Source organism: Chionomys nivalis, chromosome 21, assembly GCF_950005125.1.
Source record: "Chionomys nivalis chromosome 21, mChiNiv1.1, whole genome shotgun sequence".
Taxonomy (NCBI): domain Eukaryota; kingdom Metazoa; phylum Chordata; class Mammalia; order Rodentia; family Cricetidae; genus Chionomys; species Chionomys nivalis.
This window is the reverse complement of record NC_080106.1, coordinates 9,728,873-9,752,690: the sequence shown is the minus strand read 5'-3', so window position 1 is coordinate 9,752,690 and position 23,818 is coordinate 9,728,873. Positions and strand designations below refer to the sequence as shown.

The window sequence follows — 23,818 nt, the reverse complement described above, 5'->3', positions numbered from 1 at the left end:
AGGCAGGGAAGATAGAACTGAATGCTGGGAGAAAGAAGGGCAGAGTCAGGAAGAAGCCATGGAGCCGCTGCCAGAGACAGAGTACTGAAACTTTGCTGGTAGGCCACGACCTCATGGTGATATATAGATTAATAGCAATGGGTTAAATTAATATATGAGTTAGTCAATAAGAAGCTAGAGCTAATGGGCCAAACAGTGATTTAATTAATATGGTTTCTGTGTGATTATTTAGGGGCTAGGCAGCCAGAAACCAACAAGCGGCTCTTCTCCAACACTTTTTTGTTTTGTTTTGTTTTGTTATTCAAGACAATATTTCTCTGTGTAGTCCTGGCTGTCTTAGAACTCACTCTGTAGACCAAGCTGGCCTTGAACTCAGAGATCTGCCTGCCTCTACCTCCTGAGTGCTGGGATTAAAGGTGTGCTTGCCCACCACTGCCCGGCTTCAACATGTATTCACTCTGAGTGAACTTTTAAGGAAAAAAAGCCCTATTTAAAATCCATCTTAGGCCGGGCGGTGGTGGCGCACGCCTTTAATCCCAGCACTCGGGAGGCAGAGGCAGGCGGATCTCTGGAAGTTTGAGGCCAGCTAGTTCCAGGACAGACTCCAAAACTACAGAGAAACCCTGTCTCGAAAAACCAAAAAAAAAAAAAAAAAAAAAAAAAATCCATCTTATACTTATGCATAATTGAGCACACAGTCTGGGACTTGCCCAGTAAGAAAAAGCTTATGTAACCCAAGCTTGTCAGTCTAAACCGAGAACTGCCCTTCAACACCCCTTTGTAACCAACTCTTCTATCCTGAGCCCCATAAAAGGAACCAAGACCCCCAGCCATTATAAAAAAGATCCAGAAGCTCCAAGTAACAACTGAGGCAGTGGATTTTACCATCTTGCAATGTTGGATGCCAACCCAAACAAATGGCAGTACGTTGACTGAGTGCTGAGAATAGGTTTTGGTGATTATTTGCTCTTAATTTTTTTTTTTTTTTTTTTTTTTTGGTTTTTCGAGACAGGGTTTCTCTGTGGTTTTGGAGCCTGTCCTGGAACTAGCTCTTGTAGACCAGGCTGGTCTCGAACTCACAGAGATCTGCCTGCCTCTGCCTCCCGAGTGCTGGGATTAAAGGCGTGCGCCACCACCGCCCGGCGGCTCTTAATTCTTTTTAGGTTTACTTATTTGATATGTTTGAGGGACTTGCCTGCATGTATGTTCATGCACCTCATGCATGCAGTACCCATAGAGGCCAGAAGAGGGCATCAGATCCCCCTGGAACTGGAGTTCCAGGAGGTTGTGAGCCACCTGTAACATGGGTGTGGGAAACCAAACCTGGACCCTTTGGGAGAACAACTGGCACTCTCAACCACTGAGCAGTCTCTCCATTCTCCTCAGAAAAGAGTTTTCATGGGGCTGGAGAGATGGCTAGGCAGTTAAGAGCACTGCCTGAATTCAATTCCCAGCAACCACATGGGGGCTCACAGCTATAGTAAGATCTGGTGCCCTCTTCTGCCTGCAGGCACACATACAGACAGAATACTATATATATAATGAATAAATAAATCTTTAAAAAAAAGATTGGTAAAAAGAAAAGAGTTTTCACGGCTCTGAGTGTGAGTCCCCTCCTCCTTTTCTTCATTGGCTGGGTAATCAGGGATACAATTTTCATGTCATCACGGCTTAAGTGTGTCTGTTTCTCAACAGAGCCCCAGTGTGTTCATCTCTGTCTTTTAACCCTGTGCATTTTGAAGCTTCCCAGGCTTGTGACCTTGTCATGGCTGCATTAGGCAAGCCTGACTGTTAATGATTCTCTACTCTAAACTTCCAGTCTGGATGGGAGTAGACGGGCGTGTACCAGCAGGGCCCGTGCTTCCCATCCACCTGTGATATTACAGGACCTCAGCTGACCTAAGCCACTTCTGTTTTGGAAATGGACCCTTATATGCTTCTCGGGAAGGGGGAACTGGAGCGATGGCTCAGAGGTTAAGAACACTGCAAGCTCTTGCAGAGGACCTAGGCTCAATATCCAGTACCCACATGGTGGCTTGTATTCGTCCATAACTCCAGGGTCCAGGGACCTGATGCCCTCTCTGGTCCTGTGTGGGCACTGGGTACATATATGATGCACATACATATATGTAGGCAAAATATCCTTATACGTAAAATAAATAAAATTCAAAACAAAGTTTGTTTGTTTGTTTTACACTTCCCCATGCCTCTCAAAAAGGAAGCCCCAAGGGCTGGCAAGATGGCTCAGCAGATAAAGGTGTTTGTTACCAAGTTTGATGATCTGAGTTCAATCCCCCAGAGGCACAGGGTGAAAAGAGCGAGCCTACTCATGTAAACTGCCCTTTGACTTTCATGTATGCTTTCACACACACACACACACACACACACACACACGCACACACACACACATACACACACACACTACAATAATTTTAATTTTTTTTTATGTAACTGGAGACTGTGTTTTCATTTCCCAGCAGCCCAGACCTGAATAATCACACAGAAATTATTAATTACAACACTGTTTGGCCAATGGCTTAGGCATATTCCTACCTAGCTCTTACATCTTAAATTAACCCATTTCTATTAATCTATATATTGCCATGAGGCTGTGGCTTACCGGTAATGTTCAGCATTTTTTTTCCTTCAGCGACTACATGGCATCTTCTCGACTCCACCTACTATCTCTCTGTATCTTTATTTGGACTTCCCGCCTAGCTCTACTCTGCTAAGCCATTGGCCAAAACAGCTTTATTTATCAATCAATAAAAGCAACACATATACAAAAGGACATCTCATATCATTTTTAGAATTATTTTAGTATTATTATTATTTTGGTGTTTTTTATTTTGTTTTGTTTTGTTTTCAATACAGGGTTTCTCTATGTAACAGCCCTGGCTGTCCTGTAGACCAGACTGGCCTCAAACTCACAGAGATCTGCCTGCCTCAAAGTGCTGGGATTAAAGACATGCGCCACTGCCACCCAGCGAATCATTTTATTTTATGTATAAAGTGTTTTGCCTGCATTTATGTCTGTGCATCACATGCATGCCTGGTGCCTGCAGAAGTCTGAAAGGGCATCAGATCCCCTAGAACTGGAGTTGTAGGCAGTTGTGAGCCGCCATGTGGGTGCTGGGATTTGATTCCTCTGTAAGAACAAGTGCTTTTCACCCATGAGCCGTCTCTTTAGCCCTTCCCCACTCCCATTTGAATCTTCATATCATAGAAGTATGATAATGGTATTACAGTGTTGAGAGGAAATCCCAAGCAGTGACCACCACCCTGCGGTGCTCTTCCTCCAGGGTCTTTCTGTTTTCTTGCAGCATCTGATCCCTACACGCCTTTGCCTTTGGAGAAAGTTTTCTTGACATTCTGCGATCTGTGGGCTTTTTTAATCCTTTGAGTAAGATGCCAAGAAATACCCAGTCCAGACACTGGTCACAAGATAACGCCTTCATCTGTCCCCTCTACACCTTCTGGATCAGGTTACTGAGCTGACCTCAACATCTATGTTTAAAGGTAAAATATTTTAGGGAACTGAGGCAGGAGGATCAAGTGACCCTGTCTCAGTCACAGCAAATAGAAGCCGGCTCACATTTCTAGCGGCATGTGCAAGCAAAGGGAACGGCAGCCAGAGACTCCGCTCAGCTCTGGAGAGAAAATGCTCTGTGTTCCTCTCAGTGACACAGACTCAGAGCCAAACAGGAAAAGGTCGTGGGGCAGCCAGCCCAGAGTTGGAGTGACAATGTGACAGGGTGAGGAACACCAAGGCCTGCCTGCGACCCGGGAAAGGTTGCCCATGACCCTGGAATCTGAAAGAAAGGTGAGGGCTGGGGCTTCCTGCTGCTATGATCTGGGATGAAAATCAGTCCCAATCCCTCTGTTGAGGATATTTGGAGGTGGGTCTGGGAGCTGGTCACTTTATAAGAAGCAGAAGAGAGACCCAAGCTGGCATGCTCCCCCTTCGTGCTGTGCCAGGAGGCCTCAGGGGACAAAGAACTGCTGTCTCCTGGACCTCAGCCTCTAGATCTGTAAGCTACAGGAACTGTGCTTCTGTCTAGATTGCCTGTCTCAGGCATGTTTTTAGGAACCCAAGAGAGTGGATAGAATGTCCCTCAAAGCCTCCAAGGTGAGCACAGCCCTGGATTTTGTACTTCTGGTCTCCAGAACTATGACAGACTGAAATTTTTTTTTTTTTTTTTTTTGAGACAGGGTTTCTCTGTAGCTTTGAAGCCTGCCTATCCTGGAACTAGCTCTTGTAGACCAGGCTGGCCTCGAACTCACAGAGATCCGCCTGCCTCTGCCTCCCAAGTGCTGGGATTAAAAGCGTGCACCACCACTGCCCGGCAACAGACTGAATTCTTATTGTATACTACTGCAAGAAGCAGGCTGATTTAGAGTTCACCAGAGTTACCGATAAGCTAGAGAGGTGAGGCTCCTCTCTCCTACTGCCTGCTTGTCCCAGAACTCTGAGAGTTAGACTATTAAAAATTTCCAGTGTGTTACTGATCCATGATAAGAAAAGGGGGGGCAGCCTCAAGCCCCAAACTACTCATTAGATAAGACTGTCATAAACCAATGAGGTGAAAATTGCCAGGTGGTTGTGAGTCACCAGTTGGGTGCTGAGAACTAAACTCGGGTTCTCTGCAGCCAGTGATTTCAGCACTGGTTGGGGGAGCTTTAAATATTATCTTGTGCCAAGTCACCAGGCAGGCTGTTTTTGCCTTTTCTGTATGCTGATATCTGCTCTACTGAACCATATACTGAAACTGCCTCTTCACTGGTCTCTGGAATTTGCTATTATCTTATTTCCAACGTCCCTGGCTAGCTTGCCCTCAAGATTCTGGGGGCTTCTCCTTTCTTTGCCTCCCATCTTGCCATCGAAGGGCTAGCATTAGAGATCTGAGCCACTGAATCTGACTTTTACGTGAGTTCTGAGGATCCAAATTTAGGTCATTGGACTCGGACAGCAAGCGCTTTTACACACTGAACTAGCTCCCCGGTCCAGCAAATGTTTTTCCAAATCAGAATCTGAGAAGCACGCAGCGTGCCCTTGAGTGGGGGAAACAGTAGCGTCCACTTCACTGGGTTTTGTGAGAGCTCAATAAGGTCATTCGTTCATTCAACAAATGTTCACTGAGAAGCTGCCAAGTGCCTGGAGCTGGGCTAGGCACTGGGGACATCTGGGAAGCAAGATTACATAGCTGGCTTCTGGGAGCCTGACTCCAGCACGGGAGCAGAAAACTCACATGTAAAATACACACAGACCAGGGTGCCAGCTCTGGACTGGTGTGACCCAGCAAGATCCAGCCGAAGAATAGGAAGGACCACAGAGGAACCACCACTCCTGGGGAGTGGCCAGGTCCTTAGCAGGAGAGACCATTAGGTTAAATGAATTGGCTGTGTAAACCAGGCTGGACTCAAACTCACAGAGATCCCTTTGCCTCTGCTTCTGGGCTGTTAAAATTAAAGGTTCTTCCTATGCTCAGAACTAGAACGGAAGCCGGGCGGTGGTGGCGCACGCCTTTAATCCCAGCACTCGGGAGGCAGAGGCAGGCGGATCTCTGTGAGTTCGGGACCAGCCTGGTCTACAAGAGCTAGTTCCAGGATAGGCTCCAAAACCACAGAGAAACCCTGTCTCGAAAAACCAAAAAAAAAAAAAAAAAAAAAAAGAACTAGAACGGAAGGGCTAGACATGGAGCTGACAGCAGAAAGTTTGCCTGGCACTGCGGGAGGCCTTGAGCTTAAATCTCATCTCTAATGCAACAAAACTACGCACATACATAGACGTTCTCGTATGTGAACCCCAAAATGCTTTGGTTTTGTAAGTTATATCCATTTCTAGTTTCTGTATTAAAACTGAAAACAAACACAGGGCTGGAAAGTTGGCTCAGGTAAGAGCAGTTGTTGCTCTTTCAAAGGACCTGAGTTTAGTTCCCAGGAGCCACTAAAGAGACTTATAGCCGGGCGGTGGTGGCGCACGCCTTTAATCCCAGCACTCGGGAGGCAGAGGCAGGCAGATCTCTGTGAGTTCAAGACCAGCCTGGTCTACAAGAGCTAGTTCCAGGACGGGCTCCAAAACCACAGAGAAACCCTGTCTCGAAAAACCAAAAAAAAAAAAGAGACTTATAACCCTGGGTAACTCCAACTTCCAGGAACTCAATATCTTCTCACGCTCTTCTGGACTTGAGGGGGCGTGCGCGTGCACACAGACACACACAAACACAAATAAATAAAATGTGATATTTATTTGTTTGCTTTTCTGTGTAGCCCTGGCTGTCCTGGAACTAACTCTGTAGACCAGGCTGGGCTTGAACTCACAGAATTGTGCTTGTCTCTGCCTCCCAAGTGCTGGGATTAAAGGCATGGGCCACCACCATCCAATTTGTGATTATTATTAATTTTGGAGGCATTTTGCCTTTGTTTGTAGGCAAGGTTTCAAGTCTAGGCTGGCTTCAGACTCACTAGGCTTTGAATGCCCCCTGATTCTCCTACCTCAACCTCCTAAGTGCTAGGGTTCCCAGTGTGTGCAAAAACTTTTCAGCCTGATAAACCTCTCCACTGATGCAATAATCTGAATCAGACCAAATCAAACCGAATTAGAAAAAGCCCAGGTTTAATGGATACTAGTGTTCCCGGGAGAGCTTCCAGGCCCTCAGAGAGGAGATGGGGAAGGAAGACCCGAAACCACATGTTTATTCTCTGGGGGGCAGTTTAAATACCTTGCGAGAGTGGTCTTGAGGATCTCTGAGGAGGGGTCATCATTTGGTGGGCTTTCTCTGAGGTGGAGTCTGGACTGAGGAAACTCCACGGGGAGGGGACTTTCTACCCAAACATTCCAGATTTTTTGGATGTGTGGATGCCAGGGGCTGAGATGAAGCCTTAACCTAAACAATAACTATTGTTTATTTATTTGTTGCTGTTTAGGTTTTGAGACAAGAACTCACTAAGTAACTCTTGACTGGCCTTGAACTCACAGACACCCTTCTGCCTCTGCCACCCTAATGCTGGGATTTAAGGCCTGTGCCACCATGCCCACACTACATGCATGATTAAAAAAACATACATTTATTTATTATTTATTGAGCGTTATGCATGTGTATGGAGGTCAAAAGAAAACTGGTCAGCTTGTCACTTGTCTTCTTCCGCTATATGGTTTCAGAGATTGGGCTCTGGTCACCTTAGCCTGCTAAGCCTTCTCAAGGGCTTGTGTTTTATCACTTAGAGCACATTGATTGTGTGGTAACTCCCAAATGGTCCGTCAGTCTTCTTACTATTCATTACGCTTTCATTTTGTCACATCTGTTTCCTTTACCACTGTCACCAGAAAGTCTTCAAGAACTGGGAAGCTGGCTGGGTGATGGTGGCGCACGCCTTTAATCCCAGCACTTGGGGGCAGAGGCAGGCAGATCTCTGTGAGTTCAAGGTCAGCCTGGTTTACAAGAGCTAGTTCCAGGACAGGCTCCAAAACTACAGCAAAACCCGTCTCGAATACCTTGTAGATACCATTTCCCATAATTCCAATTTTTGTTTGAAAGCTTGAATTTTATCATTGACAATAAATGTCAAAGGCATGAAGCTTTTCCTGGGAAAATGTTACCTCCCTGTCTGAGGACTCTGGGAACAATGATAATAATTTTCAGCAATTTCTAAGCTCCTAGTGTATTGAGGCTAAGCCATTCACGTATATTAATCTTGATATTCACTTATGTCGCATGTAACACGGTGTTCTCGTGGGTCTATAAAACAAAGACACATTGAGAATGAACTTAGTCTCTGTGGTTGCAGGGACTGAGCCTCGGTGAACTGAAGCAATTTCCCTTCGTCTCTTGGCATCTTTCTATTTTCCTTTATTTACACTTTAGCTAGTAGATTTCCAGATCTCAAAAAACTGAATGAAGTTTCCAAAAATACAATGCCAGGTGCAAATGCCTGACTCATGAGGTACCACGGTTTTCCTGGTTTCCTCTAAACCAAGTTTTTTGTTTTGTTGCTTTTTTTTTTTTTGAGACAGGGTTTCTCTGTGGTTTTGGAGCCTGTCCTGGAACTAGCTCTTGTAGACCAGGCTGGTCTCGAACTCACAGAGATCCGTCTGCCTCTGCCTCCCGAGTGCTGGGATTAAAGGCGTGCGCCACCACCGCCCGGCTAAACCAAGTTTTTGAATGGCTTTGTATCCATGGGAAACTCTCACACAAGATTCACATAGGGCAACAAAAGGTATCAGTAACTTTTTTTTTTTTAAAGATTTCTTTATTATGTATACAACATTCCTTCCTTGTATGCTTGCATGCCAGAAGAGAGCGCCAGATCTCATTGTAGATGGCTGTGAGCCACCATGTGGTTGCTGGGAATTGAACTCAGGACCTCTGGAAGAACAGTCAGTGCTCTTAACCTCTGAGCCATCTCTCCAGCCCAGGTATCAGTAACTTAAAGGATGGATTAGGGACTGAGTGAAAAATCCGGAGCTAGGCCAGGTACAGCCCAATGGGAGGGAGTTCATGGCTGGCGAGGGTTACTTGCTAACTCTCTGGCACCAGGCCGGAATGAATTTCTACCACACATTTAAAACATTTGGGGGGGGGGCTGGAGAGATGGCTCAGCGGTTAAGAGCATTGCCTGCTCTTCCAAAGGTCCTGAGTTCAATTCCCAGCAACCACATGGTGGCTCACAACCATCTGTAAAGAGGCCTGGTGCCCTCTTCCGGCCTTCAGGCATACAAACAGAATATTGTATACATAATAAATAAAATAAATAAATATAAAAAAAAAACAAAAAAAAACATTTTGGGGGGCAGTGATGGAGTACACCTTTAACCCCAGCACTCAGGAGGCAGAGGCAGAGGCAAGCAGATCTCTAAGTTTGAGTCTAGTGTAGTCTACAGTGTGAGTTTCAGGACAGCCGGAGCTATGCAGAGAAGCCTTGTCACACAAAAAAATATAGTGCTGGAGAGATAGATGGCTTAGTAGTTAAGAGCACTGACTGCTCTGCTCTTCCCAAGGTCCTGGATTTAATTCCCAGGAACTGTATTGTGGCTCGAAACCAATTGTAGTGGGATCTGATGTGATCTGATTATTTTGGCATAAAGTCATACATGCAGATAGAACCTAAATAAGCCGGGCGATGGTGGCGCACGTGGATCTCTGTGAGTTCGAGACCAGCCTGGTCTACAAGAGCTAGTTCCAGGACAGGCTCCAAAGCCACAGAGAAACCCTGTCTCGAAAAACCAAAAAAAAAAAAAAAAAAAGAACCTAAATAAGTAAATTTTTTTTAAAGATTTATTTATTTATTACGTATACAACATTCTGCCTCCATGCCAAGGGAGGGCGCCAGATCTCAGTACAGATGGTTGTGAGCCACCATGTGGTTGCTGGGAATTGAACTCGGGACCTCTGGAAGAGCAGCCGGTGCTCTTAACCTCTGAGCCATCTTTCCAGGCCCCTAAATAATTAAATATTACATGATTTTTTTTTTTAGTTTTATTTTATGTGAGTATTTTGCCTGCCTGTACGTTTGCACTGTGTACTTCCTAGCACCCTTGGAAGTTGGATAAGGGCCTCAGATCCCCTGGAACTGGAGTTACAGATGGTTGTGAAGCCCACGTAGGTGCTATGACTCAAACCTGAATCTCCCGCAAAAGTAGTCAGTGCTTTTTGTTGTTGTTGTTGTTTGTATTTTGGAGACAGAGTTTCTCTGCGTAGCTTTGGAGCCTGTCCTGGAACTCCATAGACCAGGCTGGCCTTGAGCTCACAGAGACCTACCTGCTTCCGCCTCCCAAGTGCTAGGATTAAAGGCGTGCACCACCACCACCCTGCTAGGTTTTTGGTTTTTCAAGACAGGGTTTCTCTGTGTAGCCCTAGCTTCCTGACACTTGCTCTGTAAACCTCAAACTTGTGGAGATCCGCCTCCCACTGCCTCCTGAGTGCTGGGATTTAAAGCACGTGCCACAACCCCAAGACATAAGTAGTGCTTTTAACCACTAGGCTGTCCCTCCAGACAGATTTTTTTTTTTTTTTCGGTTTTTCGAAATAGGGTTTCTCTGTTGTTTTGGAGCCTAACCTGGAACTAGCTCTTGTAGACCAGGCTGGTCTCGAACTCACAGAGATCCACCTGCCTCTGCCTCCCAAGTGCTGGGATTAAAGGTGTGCGCCACCACCACCCGGCCAGATTTTTTTTTTTAATATTTCTTTTTGTTTATTTAGTTTTATTTTATGTGCACTGGTGTGAAGGTGTCAAATCCCCTGGAACTGGATCTTCAGACAGTTGTGAGCTGCCATGTGGGTGCTGGGAACTGAACCCCGGTCCTCTGGAAGAGCAGTCAGGGCTCTTAACCGCTGAGCCATCTCTCCAGCCCTCCACACAGATTTTGTCACTCACCTTTCCTACAGCCCTGGGAGGTGTTACTGTACCCATTCTACTGAAAGAGGAAACTGAAGCCCGGAGAGCTTAGAAACTCACCCGAGGTCACACCTCTGTGCTGCACCTGTGTGTGACCAGATTCCAAGCCCGACTTCCTCAGATTTGACAGGCCTGGAGGAATGCTCTATCCCCAGGTGTAGAATTAACTACCATGTGCTAGGCTATGTAGCCCTGTCTAAATAGGAAGCATGTTTTCTTTTTTTTTTTTTTTGGTTTTTCGAGACAGGGTTTCTCTATGGTTTTTGGAGCCTGTCCTGGAACTAGCTCTTGTAGACCAGGCTAGTCTCGAACTCACAGAGATCCGCCTGTCTCTGCCTCCCAAGTGCTGGGATTAAAGGCGTGCGCCACCACCGCCCGGCAGGAAGCATGTTTTCTTGAGGCCCTTTGGAAAACATCTGCTTAATGGGGACCCAGCTCAAGCGGGGTTCCAGAAAGTCTCATGCTCTCTCTGTACAACATGAAAAGCACCTGGTCATATTGAATAGCAGGAGGTGGGGGTGGGGTTAAAAAGTACCAGAGGCCACACCCCACCGGGATGTCTCTTATCTCCTAGGTAGGCCTACTGCCCTGAGTTAGTTTATTACAGTTGTAATAGATTACACTCAATTGACTAGTTGAGAAAAACACAAATTATTCCCTCTACAGCTCTTCAAATTAAAAAATGGACAAGGCACAAACCAAAAAGATGGCGGTGCTGAGTGCCTTCCACAGGGGTGGTGGCCTAACTGGTTTCAAGAGGCCAGCCACATTCCTCTGCTTCTGGCTTTTATCCAGGTCTCTGAGACAGGGCCTCATATAGCCCAGGTTGGCCTCTATTCAATATGTGGTTAACTTTTAACTCCTGATCCTCCTGCTTCTACCTCTGGAGTATCAGGATGACTGGATGGGCACCACAACGCCTAGGGTATGCTGTGCTTCATACACCCTGGGCAAGTGCTCTACCAATGGAACTCCAGCTCTCCATCCCCCCCCCGCCCCCGCCCTGTTCTCTCTCCTTCCCCCTCCCTCTGTTTTCACACCCCCTTGTCTGCTGTCTCTCTTGCTTCCCACTATGCTCCCTTATAGGGACCCATGTGATACCACGGAACCAAGATGGATGACGCCAGTTTACATCTGGCCTTGATGTCCTCAGTATCATTCCATCTGCAAAAGTTTCACTGCCCAAGTCATGCCTCCATCTGTGCCGGCACCAGGCTGGGCTGTCTTCAGATCTTTCGGTGGGGTTAACCGCATCCCATAGGAGAGATCCCCAGAAAAGTGAGGAAACCTGTCCCAAGTTCACACAACAACAAGGAGGGTTTGAAACTCTATAGTGGGCTGCTAAGCACTGCGGGTGCCCTGTGGGCTCCTACTGAGGCAGGATAAAAGAGAAGCTTAAGGGGTTTGGGGAGGGGTGAATCCCAACACCTGGGGGTGGGAAATCTTCGTTTATACTTCCTGTTCTTTGAGAGTCTTTAAACTGGAACTGATAAAGCCAAGGTTACCTACAGAGATAACTATTCTTAGGTCGTGCACAACTGAGTGATAAATGCAATGAGCCACTCCTACTTTGAGCAAGGAAGTTTGTGGCCCTTAGTCTAACCCTATTAGCAGCCCTGCCCATCTCCCCCCCCCCCTTCGATTTTTCCAGGCATGGATTCTCTGTGTAGCCCTGGCCGTCTGGAACTCACTCAGGCTGGCCTCTAACTCAGAGATACACCTGCTTCTGCCTCCTGAGCGCTGGGACTAAAAGTGTATGCTGCCAGGGCTGGTCAGATGGTTCAGCGGTTAAGAGCACTTAAGAGGACCTGAGTTCAATTCCCAGCACCCACATGGCAGCTCACAACTGTCTGTAGCTCCATTTTTGAGGGCCTTGAGACCTTCACACAGACATACATGCAGGCAAAACACCAATGCACATAAAAATAAAATAAAGTAAAAGAAAAAAGAAAAGGGGGGCTGGAGAGATGGCTCAGAGGTTAAGATCACGGACTGCTCTTCCGGAGGTCTTGAGTTCAATTCCCAGCAACCACATGGTGGCTCACAACCATCTATAATGAGATCTGGTGCCCTCATCTGGCCTTCAGGCATGGAGGCTGAACACTGTGTGCGTAATAAATAAATCTTTAAGAAAAAAGAAAAGAAGGGAGAAAAAAAAGTGTGTGCCACCAAGCCGGGCTCAATGTCTCTTATTCTAAATAAACAATCTTATAAAACCACCCAACTTAGTTTCATTTACAAAAGAAAATGTTGTTCTTTTTTTTCCCTTACTTTTTACTCTTTGATCACTTGGAGGCCCATTACCCAGCTCCCAAATAAACACATGGATGCTTATTGTTACTGATAAATGCCTGGTTTTAGCTTGCCTTATTTCTTGCTGGCTTTTTGTTTTGTTTTGTTTTTTGAGACAGGGTTTCTCTGTAGCTTTGGAGCCTATCCTAGAACTAGCTCTTGTAGACCAGGCTGGCCTCGAACTCACAGATATCCACCTGCCTCTGCCTCCCGAGTGCTAGAATTAAAGGTGTGTGCCACCACTGCCCAGCAATTGCTGGTTTTTCTTAAATTAACTCATCTACCTTCTGCCTCTGGGCTTTTCCTTTTCTGACTTCTGTAATCTTCTTTTCACTCCTACTCTGTGGCTGCCGCGTAGCCGATGGCTGGCCCTTGGTGTCCTCTCTCCTCTCCTTGCTTCCTTGCTCTTCTACCTCCCTTCCCAGATTTCTTCTTCTCTTTTTATTCTCTCTGCCTGCCAGCCCTGCCTAGTCCTCCTCCTGCCTTGCTATTGGTCGTTCAGTTCTTTATTAGACCGTCAGTATTTTAGACAGGCAAAGTAACACGGCTTCACAGAGTTAAACAAATGCAACATAATAGAATGCAACACATCTTTGCATCATTAAACAAATGTTCCACAGGATACATAAATGCAACATATCTTAAAATAGTCTACAACAAGAAAATTATCCTTTTTTGAGACAAAAATCTGTCTATGCAGGACATTCTGGCATGGAATTCACAAGAAAATCATTTGCCTACTTCTACCTCCCTAGTGCTGGGATCAAAGGTGTGTGCAACCAAGCAGGGCCAAAAGAAAACTCTTTTAGGGGAAACCATGGAACCAACTCATATAGTTTTGTTTTGTTTGGTTTTGGTGAGTCAAAGGTTGTAGAAAGAACTGTAGTCTTGTCCTAGGGAGACAGAGGACAGAAGATCAGGAGTTCAAGGTCATCCTTGGTTCTATAGAGATTTTGAGGTCAACCTGGGCTACATGAGAGCTTATGCCAAAGCAAAGGAAAATAAAACCCAAGACACTGAAGAAAAACTCACTGGAGCAGCTGTGTCCATACTTGCATACCACCTTTTCCCTCCTCGTCTCTCTCTAAATCCTAAACTCAGTCTGACCTATGCACCATCCCTGTCCTAACTCAGTCTGACCTATGCGCTATCCCTGTCCTAACTCAGTCTGACCTATACACCACCCAGTGTAATCTTCTTGGGAGGTTTTACCCAACTGTAGCAGGTTAGGGGAGACTCCCCCAGCTCCTATGACAAAACTGGGGCATAACTGCTGTCTCTCCCCCCAAATTTCCTTATGCTGGGAGGTGCTACACAGCTTTAATCCCCGCACTTAGGAGGCAAAGGCAGGGGTATCTCTAAGTTCGAGCCCAGGCTAGTCTACAGAGTGAGTTCCAGGACAGCCAGGGCTACACAGAGAAAACCTGTCTCTGTCCTGAAAAAAAAAATGGGTTTAAGGGCACCCTGATCCGGAGAACCAGGTACTGTCACAAAAGAAAAAAGTAAGAGGAAGGAGAAGGAGGCAGAGGCGTGGTTGTGCACAACTTTTATCCCAGCACACCAGAGAGAGGGGAATGTAGATTTCTCTGAGTTTGAAGCCAGCCTGAGTTTACTAAGGGAGTTGTAGGCTCTCTGATGCATGGTGAGACCTTGTCTCAAAATAAATAAACCAATGTAAGGAGACGATTGTGCTCATTGCTATGTTGATGAAAGACACAGTGATGGAGGAGGGTCATATGTCTATTGGTTAATAAAGAAACTGCCTTGGCCCTTTTGATAGGACAGCAGCTTAGATAGGCGGAGTAGACAGAAGAGAATGCTGGGAGAAAGAAGCCGAGTTAGTGAGTCGCCGTGATTCTCCCACCCGACACAGATTCAGGTTAAGATCTTCCCTGGTAAGCCACCTTGTGGTGCTACACACCTTATTAGAAATGGGTTAAAGCAAGATATGAGAATTAGCCAGTAAGGGCTAGAGCTAATGGGCCAAGCAGTGTTTAAAAGAATACAATTTGTGTGTTGTTATTTCCGGGGCTAAGCTAGCCGAGCGGGAGCCAGGGCCGCAGCCCACCGCACCCTACTACAACACAGTCTGAAAAATTTCAGAGTAACTTACCAGTGTCTGCCAAAAGTTTTCAGTGGTTCAGCAAATAAGTAAAAAATAAATTCAAGCCGGGCCATGGTGACGCATGCCTTTAATCCCAGCATTTCGGGAGGCAGAGGCAGGTGAATCTCTGTGAGTTCAAGGCTAGCCTGGTCTACAATAGCTAGTTCCAGGACAGGAACCAAAAGCTACAGAGAAACCCTGTCTCGAAGAACCAAAAAAAAAAAAAAAAAAAGTTCACAAGCAAATAAGGAACTAAATTGTTGCAAAATGTTAACACTTATGGGATCTAAGTGATACTATATTTCAATTTTTCTCTATAAAACATTTTGCAACAACAATAACAAAAAGCACGTTATAATTGCTATAATGTTGTTATTATTGTGTGCCATTGTGTCTATGCTTGGAAGAAGACAGAAAAACTAAATCCACACAGAGATAGATACTTAAATACACAGAAAACCCCATAGACAGGTGCTGGAAACATGGCTGAATGGTTCTGTTCACAGCACCCATTGAGTTACACACAACCACCTGTAACTCCTGTTTCAGGGGATTTGACACCCTCTCTGGCCTTTGAGTGCGCCTGCACATACATGCAGGTACCCTCAAAGACACACACACACACACACACACATATATATAGTCTTAGAAAAACTATTAATTCATATGAATTTACAGTAATGTCTGTTGGATTTTTTTTGGTTTTTTTGTTTTGTTTTGTTTTTTTTTGTTTTGTTTTTCGAGACAGGGTTTCTCTGTGGCTTTGGAGCCTGTCCTGGAACTAGCTCTGTAGACCAGGCTGGTCTCTAACTCACAGAGATCCGCCTGCCTCTGCCTCCTGAGTGCTGGGATTAAAGGCGTGCGCCACCATCGCCCGGCTCTGTTGGATTTTTAATCAACATTTCATGAACAAAAAAATGGAACTGATAGTAAACAAGATCCAGTCTTTTTTTTTTTTTTTTCTTTTTTGACAGGGTCTGTCTACATAGCCCTGGCTGTCCTAGAACTCACTACGTTATTAAGTAGGCTTGAACGTCTTTAGTTGTCAGAACAGAAACAGTGAAGCAAACCTGGCTTGGTGTGCATCCTCCCGCCTCTACCTCTTCAGTTCTGGGACCACAAAAGTGTGCCAATACATTCAGGTTACTTGGTGCTTGGGATAGAACCCAGGGCTTCATGTATGAGTGCTAGGCAAGTACTCTGTCAACTTAGTTACATTCGCAACCTCAAAGGGTCTTACTTTTACCCTAGGTTGACCTGAGACTTGGTACTCTGTATCCTCCTGCCTCAGCTTCTCGAGTCTTGAGTGTTAGGATTACAGCACAAGTGCAAACTTGTTCAGCAAATACAATGTTCGTTTACTAATCCTCTTTGTGTGTAGTGCTGGCATCAGAATCCAACACTGACAAGAGTCAGACTTGTTCCCACAGTCCACGAAACAGTGAGCCTGGTTTTTCAGATGAGATGCCATAGTCTATGGACGCTCCTCCTGAACAGGCCTAATCTCTGAAGCTAAGCAGCATCAGGTCTGACTAAATTAGTTGTGGGAGACATGTGGACGCCTCGAAACACATACAGTGCAGCAGAAGGGTGCGCTTGAGCTGGGCAAAATAAGACCTCGAGTTAAGGTGTTTTTTCCTTCGGTCACAGGCGGGGAGGACTAAGAGAAAGGGCAGTAACTTATCTGAAGGCATACAGAATGGGGGTGGATGGTAGACTGTGCAGTCAGGTAGGGGGCTCAGCAAGGGTTTCTTGCAGTATGTGGTGGGTTAACAGTCGTCCTCCTGCCTATGTATCCGCATATGCGTGCTATAGGGAACATCTACTGCTCAGCGTGTTAAGACCTGAGTATGAGTTTGTTTTGAGACAGAGTCACTTATGTAGCTCAGTGTGACCTGGAACTTCGTCTGCAATTCACGGATGATCCTCCTGCTTCTGCCACCTATGTACTGAGATCATAGGAGAACAATCCCGGATCAACGAGATCTTTTTTTTTTCAAACGAATTAATTAGTATATTTTGTGTGTGCCCTGTGTATGTCAGAGGACAATTCTGTGGAGTCAGTTTTTCCTTTCTGTCATGTGGATTCCAAGGATGGAAGTCAGGTCGTCAAGGGTAAAGGAGGCAGGCTCCATTACCCGCTGAGTCATCTCACTGGCTCCCTCAGCGTTTATTCCTGTGCTTTCAAACAGATTTTTTTCCCTAATGCCAGGCAAAGCTAGTGGAGAATGAAGAGTGAAAAAAATGAATGAACGGTCAGAAGAGAGCGCTCCATACGGTAAAGGATCCGTGGGGATCGCAAGTGGCGATGCTCAGGGCCGACCTCATGCGGCCGCGGCGCAGACGCCGGGACTCCACGTAGCAGTCTAGGGGTGCGTGGTCACCTCCATTCGCACGCCGTCGCCCGCAGCGGCCGCCTTCCACGCACCGCTGGCGGAAGGGTCGCGGACCGGGGCACACGCCCACCTGTCGCGCGCAGGCGCAGAGCACCGCCTGCTCTCCCGCGGCGCGCTCAGTGCGCAGGCGCGGCGGCTGATGCGAGTGTGTCTGTGCGGCGAGAAGATGGCGGCCACGGGGGACGCGGCGTGAGGAGGCAGAGCAGCGCCGAGCCTCATTGAGACGGGCCGCCATGGCCCTCCACAATCCGCAGGTAGCGCGGGCCGCGTCCAGGGCGGGAGGTCTGGGCCACGGGAAGGTCTCGGGGCGGCGAGCGCGAGGTGCGCTGCGGCCGGGCGGTGGGGGAGGCGCCGGCACGCTGCCGGCCTAGGCCCGCGCCGCGCCCCTTAGCGCCGCGCGCCCCAGCACCCGAGGCCGCCCGAACTGCCCCGAGAGTGCCCGAGCCGCCCCGAGAGCGCCCGAGCCACCTCGAGAGCGCCCGAGGTCGCAGGGAAGGCCTCCGCGTGCCCCGCCGGCATCCGCACAGTCCCGGGCGACGCTCTGGCCCAGCGACTCGGGTGGTTGGTGCGCTACGGCGCCGTGGGGACCCGGCCCTCGCCTCCGGGATACTGTTGCATAGAAAATTGGGAATCCCATGGCTTGGCACACTCTGTCTGGCCCGGGACTGACACCTTTTGCACGGAGCCCGGCCTGGGTTGGGGCACCGCAGGCCGTAGCGCCTGCTGCGCCTTGGTCTTGGTGCGAGAGCTGCTCGCTCAGACCCCCTGATAAGACGCACTTCGGAGAAATGAGAAGTCAGCACGTGGTGCTGCTTCTCAGGGCTGCTTTGGGCCCGGCGTTCGTTGAGGTCTCAGACCTAGACTAGAAATGGTCTCATTTTAATTTTCTCTGGGTGATTTTTTTTTTCTTTTCTACTATACTGAGAAATAAAGTGAGCCGTGGGAAGCTGGTTGGGGAGCCAAATCTCAACCTTTGGTGGCTGGGTCTTTACTGGCAGGCGAGGTCGATCTGGTTAGATCACCTTTGAAAAACGTTTGTGTCTTTTTATTTTGGGGCACGGTCTCCCTCTGTAGTCCAGGCTGGTCTCTAACTTGGGATTCTTCTGCCTCAGCCTGGTGGGGTTGCATCCACGAGCCACCACGTGCTTTTGAAAGGTTATTTTAATGACGGTTTCAATGAAGGTATGATGGATTTAAACCTCGAAATCTTTTGAAATGAAAGGCTAGATCCTAGGAGAAACTGCAGTTCTATTAAATATGTGGTGTTTCTTAGATCAAATCAGAACTTTGCCTGTTTGACCTTTTCCCTCCTTTTGTAAATTTACCTTTGTATTTGGTGTAGTTCTTTGCAATAGAAAGGGAATTCGCAGTTGTTGAAAAATATTTTTGACAAATGTTACCATTCAGAGTTTTTATTAGTTCTTAAGTGGTAGACAGATCTTTACAACACAGCCCTGGCTGGCTTGGCATTCAGACAACTGCCTGCCTCTGCCTCCAAGGTGTTGGGGGTTCCGGGCATTCACGGCCATACTGGGCTCTATTCCGACCTTTTTTTTTTTTTTTTTTTTTCTGAGACAGGGTTTCACTGTAGGTTTAGAGCCTGTCCTGGAACTAACCCCCCCCCCCAAATTTTTTTTAAGACAAGGTTTTTCTGTAGTTTTGCTGCCTGTCCTAAAACTAGCTCTTGTAGACCAGTCTGGTATCGAACTCAAAGAGACCTACCTGCCTCTGCCTCCTAAGTGCTGGGATTAAAGGTGTGCACCACCACCACCTGGACTTTTTTTTTTTTTAATTTTATGTGAATGAATGCTTTGTGTGTATGCGTTTTTCTGGTGCCTATCGAAACGAGGTGAGAGCTTTGACTCTTGGAACTGGAATTAGAATGGCTGTCAGCCTCTGTATGAGTGCTGGGAATAGAACTTGAGTTCCCTGCTAGAGCAACTGCTTTAAACCTTGGAGTCATCCGTCCAGCCCTTCCTCAGAGGTTTTGGGAGATTTCAGCCTCTTGCTCAACTCAAATATGGCTTTAGTCTCAGCCCTAGGGAGGCAGAGGCAGGCAGAGCCCTGTGAGTTCGGGGCCATCCTGTTCTACATAGGAGTTCTAGGATGGCCAGAACTATATAGTGAGATCTTGTCTCAAACAAATTCTAGTTGACTGCCTTGTTTTATTTTGGAGATAGTCTGTAGAGTTCATTCTGAGCTGAGCTGTAGTGCAATGCCTTTTTTTTTTTGATTTTTCGAGACAGGGTTTTGTTCCTGTCCTGGAACTAGCTCTTGTAGTCCAGGCTGGCCTCGAACTCACAGAGATCCACCTGCCTCTGCCTCACGAGTGCTGGGATTAAAGGCGTGCGCCACCACTGCCCGGCTTGCAATGCTTTTTGTGTGTGTGTGTGATTTTTGAGATGAGCAGAGCATGTTTAAGCTTAATTGGCTTTCTCAATCACCAGAAACAATGTCAAGTTGATGGAAATGCTAGTGATGCTTTGGAAGCTTGCAATTTGACTCTTCAGGAGTCAGACTAGCTAAACATAAGTGTTAGCAGTGCCTTGGATTGTCTAGTGGCAGAAAGGGGGAAAGGTAATATAGTTTGAGTCCTGTTGTAATTTTAAAAGAATAGTAGTACAAAAGCTGTGTAAGATTAAACACCTGTAAGTAACCTCGGGCTGGGAGAGGTGGAAGCTGCAAGCAGGTTCAGGAGTCCAAGGTCAACCTTGGTTACTTAGCAAGTTTCAGGCCACCTGGGTTATGAGATCCCCCCCCCCCCCCCGTCTCTCTCTTTCACACACACACACACACACACACGCGCGCGCACACACACACACAAGAAAAAAGAAAAGAAACAAGACAAGATTTCACTATTGGATCTGTCTTGTTCCCAGTATTTTAACAATTAATTAATTAATTAATTCATTCATTCATGTACTGACGGTTCACCGTGTGTTAGCCTCGATATGTAAACTGCTTTCTCTTTTCAGCTCATCCACCTATCTATCTATCTATCTATCTATCTATCTATCTATCTATCTATCTATCTACCTATTTATTATTCAAGACAGGGTTTCTCTGTAACAGCTCTAGCTGTCCTGGAACTAGCTCTTGTAGCCAAGGCTAACCTCAAACTCACAGAGATCCGCCCGCCTATGCCTCCCTAGTGCTGGCTGCTGGGGTTAAAGGCGTGTGCTAGGTTTTCCTTGAAGTAGTTTCCACAGGTTCAGATAAGGGTTAGTTTTCAGTGGACTTGCAGAGGTTACAGGTTAAGGCTTTTATATTTTGTGGCCATTTTCATGTTTTGAACTATTTGTTTGAACCCTGTTCTGTGGATTAAAGAGCAACAGTGTAGAATTTAGAAACACCGTGTAGGGTGCATTCCTGTCCCCCCCCCCCAACCAGTTCGGGGAGGAACTGTTGTTACCTGAGCTGGAAGTGAAGCTGGCATGCCTGCTGTCAGAACTGGCTCAGTGAGTTGAGGGGATTAATTTGAAGCTACCAACATGCTTTGTACCTGAAGAAAAGTCCATGTTGAGTCCACAGTGTTGTTTCTATACCCATGCTGGAGAGATTGCTGTTGGTTTCTGTTCTCCTTTACACAGACCCCGACATCTTTCATGCTGGAATTTCTTGGATGAGGTACATCTAGTCATTTTTAGTTTTGAAAATTATAGGTGTGTAAGTACTTGTGAGCGGTGGATCAAGTTTTAGGGCACACTTGTCACTGGGGGACACTTCTTACTGATAATTTACCAAAGTCTGGGAAGTGGTTAGCAGCACTTGTTTGAATTTGTCATTAGGCTAGTGTGTTGCAGTCGACTGGTGCACATGAAGAGTCACTGTCACAGTAGACACATGCGGCTGCAGTGGAATTTGCTGGCCGTCGGATATCGGATTAGTGTCATTTGTCTCTTAGTGCCACTTCAGCAGGCACTATTCATTTCTAAGATTTGCTTGTGCTTGGACTGCAGTTTCTCTGTCTGTGGAAGCGATCTCCTAAAAGGCCTTGTGTGACCATCCTGTTGGGACAGGTTGGATTAAGAACTAGTGTTGGGAGCTGGAGAGATGGTTCTCTGTGGAGGTGATGGTACTTGCAGAGGACCTGGATTTGATCCCATGTGGTGGCTCAGAGTGGTGCCTGTAATGCCAGTCCCGGGATATTTGCCACTTTTTTTCTGGCATTCTCAAGCACTGAATTCACACAATACCCAGACATACATGCAAGCAAAACACTCGTATTCATAAAATTAGAAAAAAACAAAACACGTATTGGATAAAGTTTGCTGGTACACGTGTTTACCTCAGCATGTGGGAGACTGAGCATGGTTGGGAATTTGAGGCCAGTATGGGCAAAATTTTGTCTGAAAAAAACAGAATGAACATAAAGGTTGCCCACATGCATGTTTATTTGTTTCAAAGATCAAAAATGTATGATTTGTAGCCAGGTGGTGGTGGCGCATGCCTTTAATCCCAGCACTCAGGAGACAGAGGCAGGCGGATCTCTGAGCTCTAGACCAGCCTGGTTTACAAGAGCTAGTCTAGTCCTGGGACAGGCTCCAAAACTACAGAGAAACCCTGTCTCGAAAAACCAAAAAAAAAAAAAAAGGAAATTGTGATTTGTAGTAAACCTGAGAACCTGAGTGTGACTCTTCAGATTACAGATGTTTGTGAACTGGGTTATTTTCTTAGTATTGAGAAACTCTTTGGCAGTGATCCAGTTTTCATTGGAAGACCTAGAAAATTAGAAGCTGCCCGCTCCGGTTCTCTGCCCATCTCAACATCTGTTGTTATTTCAATTATTCTCCTGGGAACAGGGCAGGTGAGCTGTTGGGATAGAAGAGGGATTTGGGACTGGTATCAGAAGACTCAAGGACCTCTTCCTGGAGCTTTCATCCTCACAGGAGAGTTGAGAGGCTGTACAGGACACATGGGAATGGGGCTGCTTCCTGTGTGTAGGTATGTGGCCATGTTCATGCGGAGACCAGAGAGCTACACTTAGGTGCTTCCCTCCGTTAGTTCCCTGAGACAGGGTCTCTCACTGAAGCCAAAACTTTAGTTCCAGCTAGACTGGCTGAAAAGCTAGTTAGCTAGCAGGCTCTGGGGTTGGCTTGTCTCCACCTCCCCAATGCTGGGGTTGACTTGGCTGACTTTTTAGGATCCTTACGATCCTATTTTAGGGGGCTGTGTCTGTTTGCATCTTTGCTGGAAGTCATCTTGAGGACCATCTCCTAGTCTACTCTGATCTAAGAGTCTCACAAGTAATGGCTTTAAACGAAAGCTTGTCCTTCAGTCATTTGGTGCCTAGTTAACAGCAGCCACACCATCTTTCTTTATGCCTTTTTAAAACTTTGCCAGACAGTGGTGGCAAACTTCTTTAATTCCAGCTCTCAGGAGGCAGAGGCAGGTGGATCTCTGAGTATGAGGCCAGCCTGTTTTGCAGAGCAAGTTCAGGACAGCTAGGGCTACACAGAGAAACCCCACTTCAAACAAAAATATTTTGGGTGTGCAAACATGTTGGTAGACCCTTGCTTCTTTTTTCTGGTCAAGTGTGTGTGGGGGTGTGTGGGTGTGTGTGTGAGAGAGAGAGACAGAGACAAAGACTTTAAATGTAGCTAAGGCTTCCTTCAAACTTGCTATTTAGCCACATAGTCAAAGACGGCTTTTGAGTGTCCTGTTTCTACCTTTCCAGTGCTGGGGGCTACCGGTGCTGCCTTATATGATGCTGGGGATTGGGGATCCAAAAGATTTACTGTGCCATATCCACTGTGAAGAAATACAGATGGATAGATGTCAGTTGGCATCTAAGTGCTCCTTAAGAACTAAACTCAGAGCTGGACAGTGGTAGAGCATGTCTTTAATCCCAGCATTTGGGAGGCAGAGGTAGATAGATCTCTGGAGGTTGGAGGTTAGCTAACCTGATCTACAGAACAAGTTCCAGAAGAGCCAAAACTACTCAGAGAAACCCTCTCCCGAAACAACAACAAAATGCCAAACAACTTAATTTAGTAGAAAAGTACTAAGCCTGCAACAGTGGCTCTCCTATAGGTCAATTTCAGTGGATACCCAGGCTGGGATGGAAAGAAGCTGCCTGGTGAAGAGTGTACCCTGAATCCTTTTTTTTTTTTTTTTTTTTTTTTTTGGTTTTTCGAGACGGGGTTTCTCTGTGGTTTTGGTTCCTGTCCTGGAACTAGCTCTTGTAGACCAGGCTGGTCTCGAACTCACAGAGATCCGCCTGCCTCTGCCTCCCAAGTGCTGGGATTAAAGGCTTGTGCCACCACCGCCCGCGTACCCTGAATCCTTAATTGGGTGTTTTGACTGTGGGACATGGTTGATACAACTCTGTGTTCACAAAGACAGAATTTGGAAGACTGAGGTCTTTCAGTGTCACAGCTGCTGCCTAGGAACATGTAACAATCATGTCTTGGTCTCCCGAGTGTTGTGATTAGAGGTGTACACTATGTCCTGCAAAATTTATTTTTATGTCTTAAAATACCAGAGTAAGGCTGAAGTAGTATATGGATTATGTTTTGCAAGCCGTGGACCTTGTCACCTAGAGAACCGAAGAGTAATGGAGTCCATTAGCAAACCTGCAATCCCCTTTCATAAAGGATCCAAGGCTACACCACTGGGGCTCTCACACTAC

General features: G+C 46.5%; 1 protein-coding gene across 1 annotated transcript in view; it reads left to right on the top strand.

The window, feature by feature from the left end:
• The first annotated feature begins 17,317 nt into the window (after nucleotides 1-17,317).
• Usp10 (ubiquitin specific peptidase 10) overlaps nucleotides 17,318-23,818 on the top strand; it is a 51,016-nt gene continuing 44,515 nt past the window's right edge. Inside the window, exon 1 of the mRNA XM_057754184.1 lies at nucleotides 17,318-17,441. Coding sequence (XP_057610167.1) covers nucleotides 17,421-17,441 — 21 coding nt within the window. The 5' untranslated portion in view covers nucleotides 17,318-17,420. The remainder of the gene's footprint in view (nucleotides 17,442-23,818) is intronic.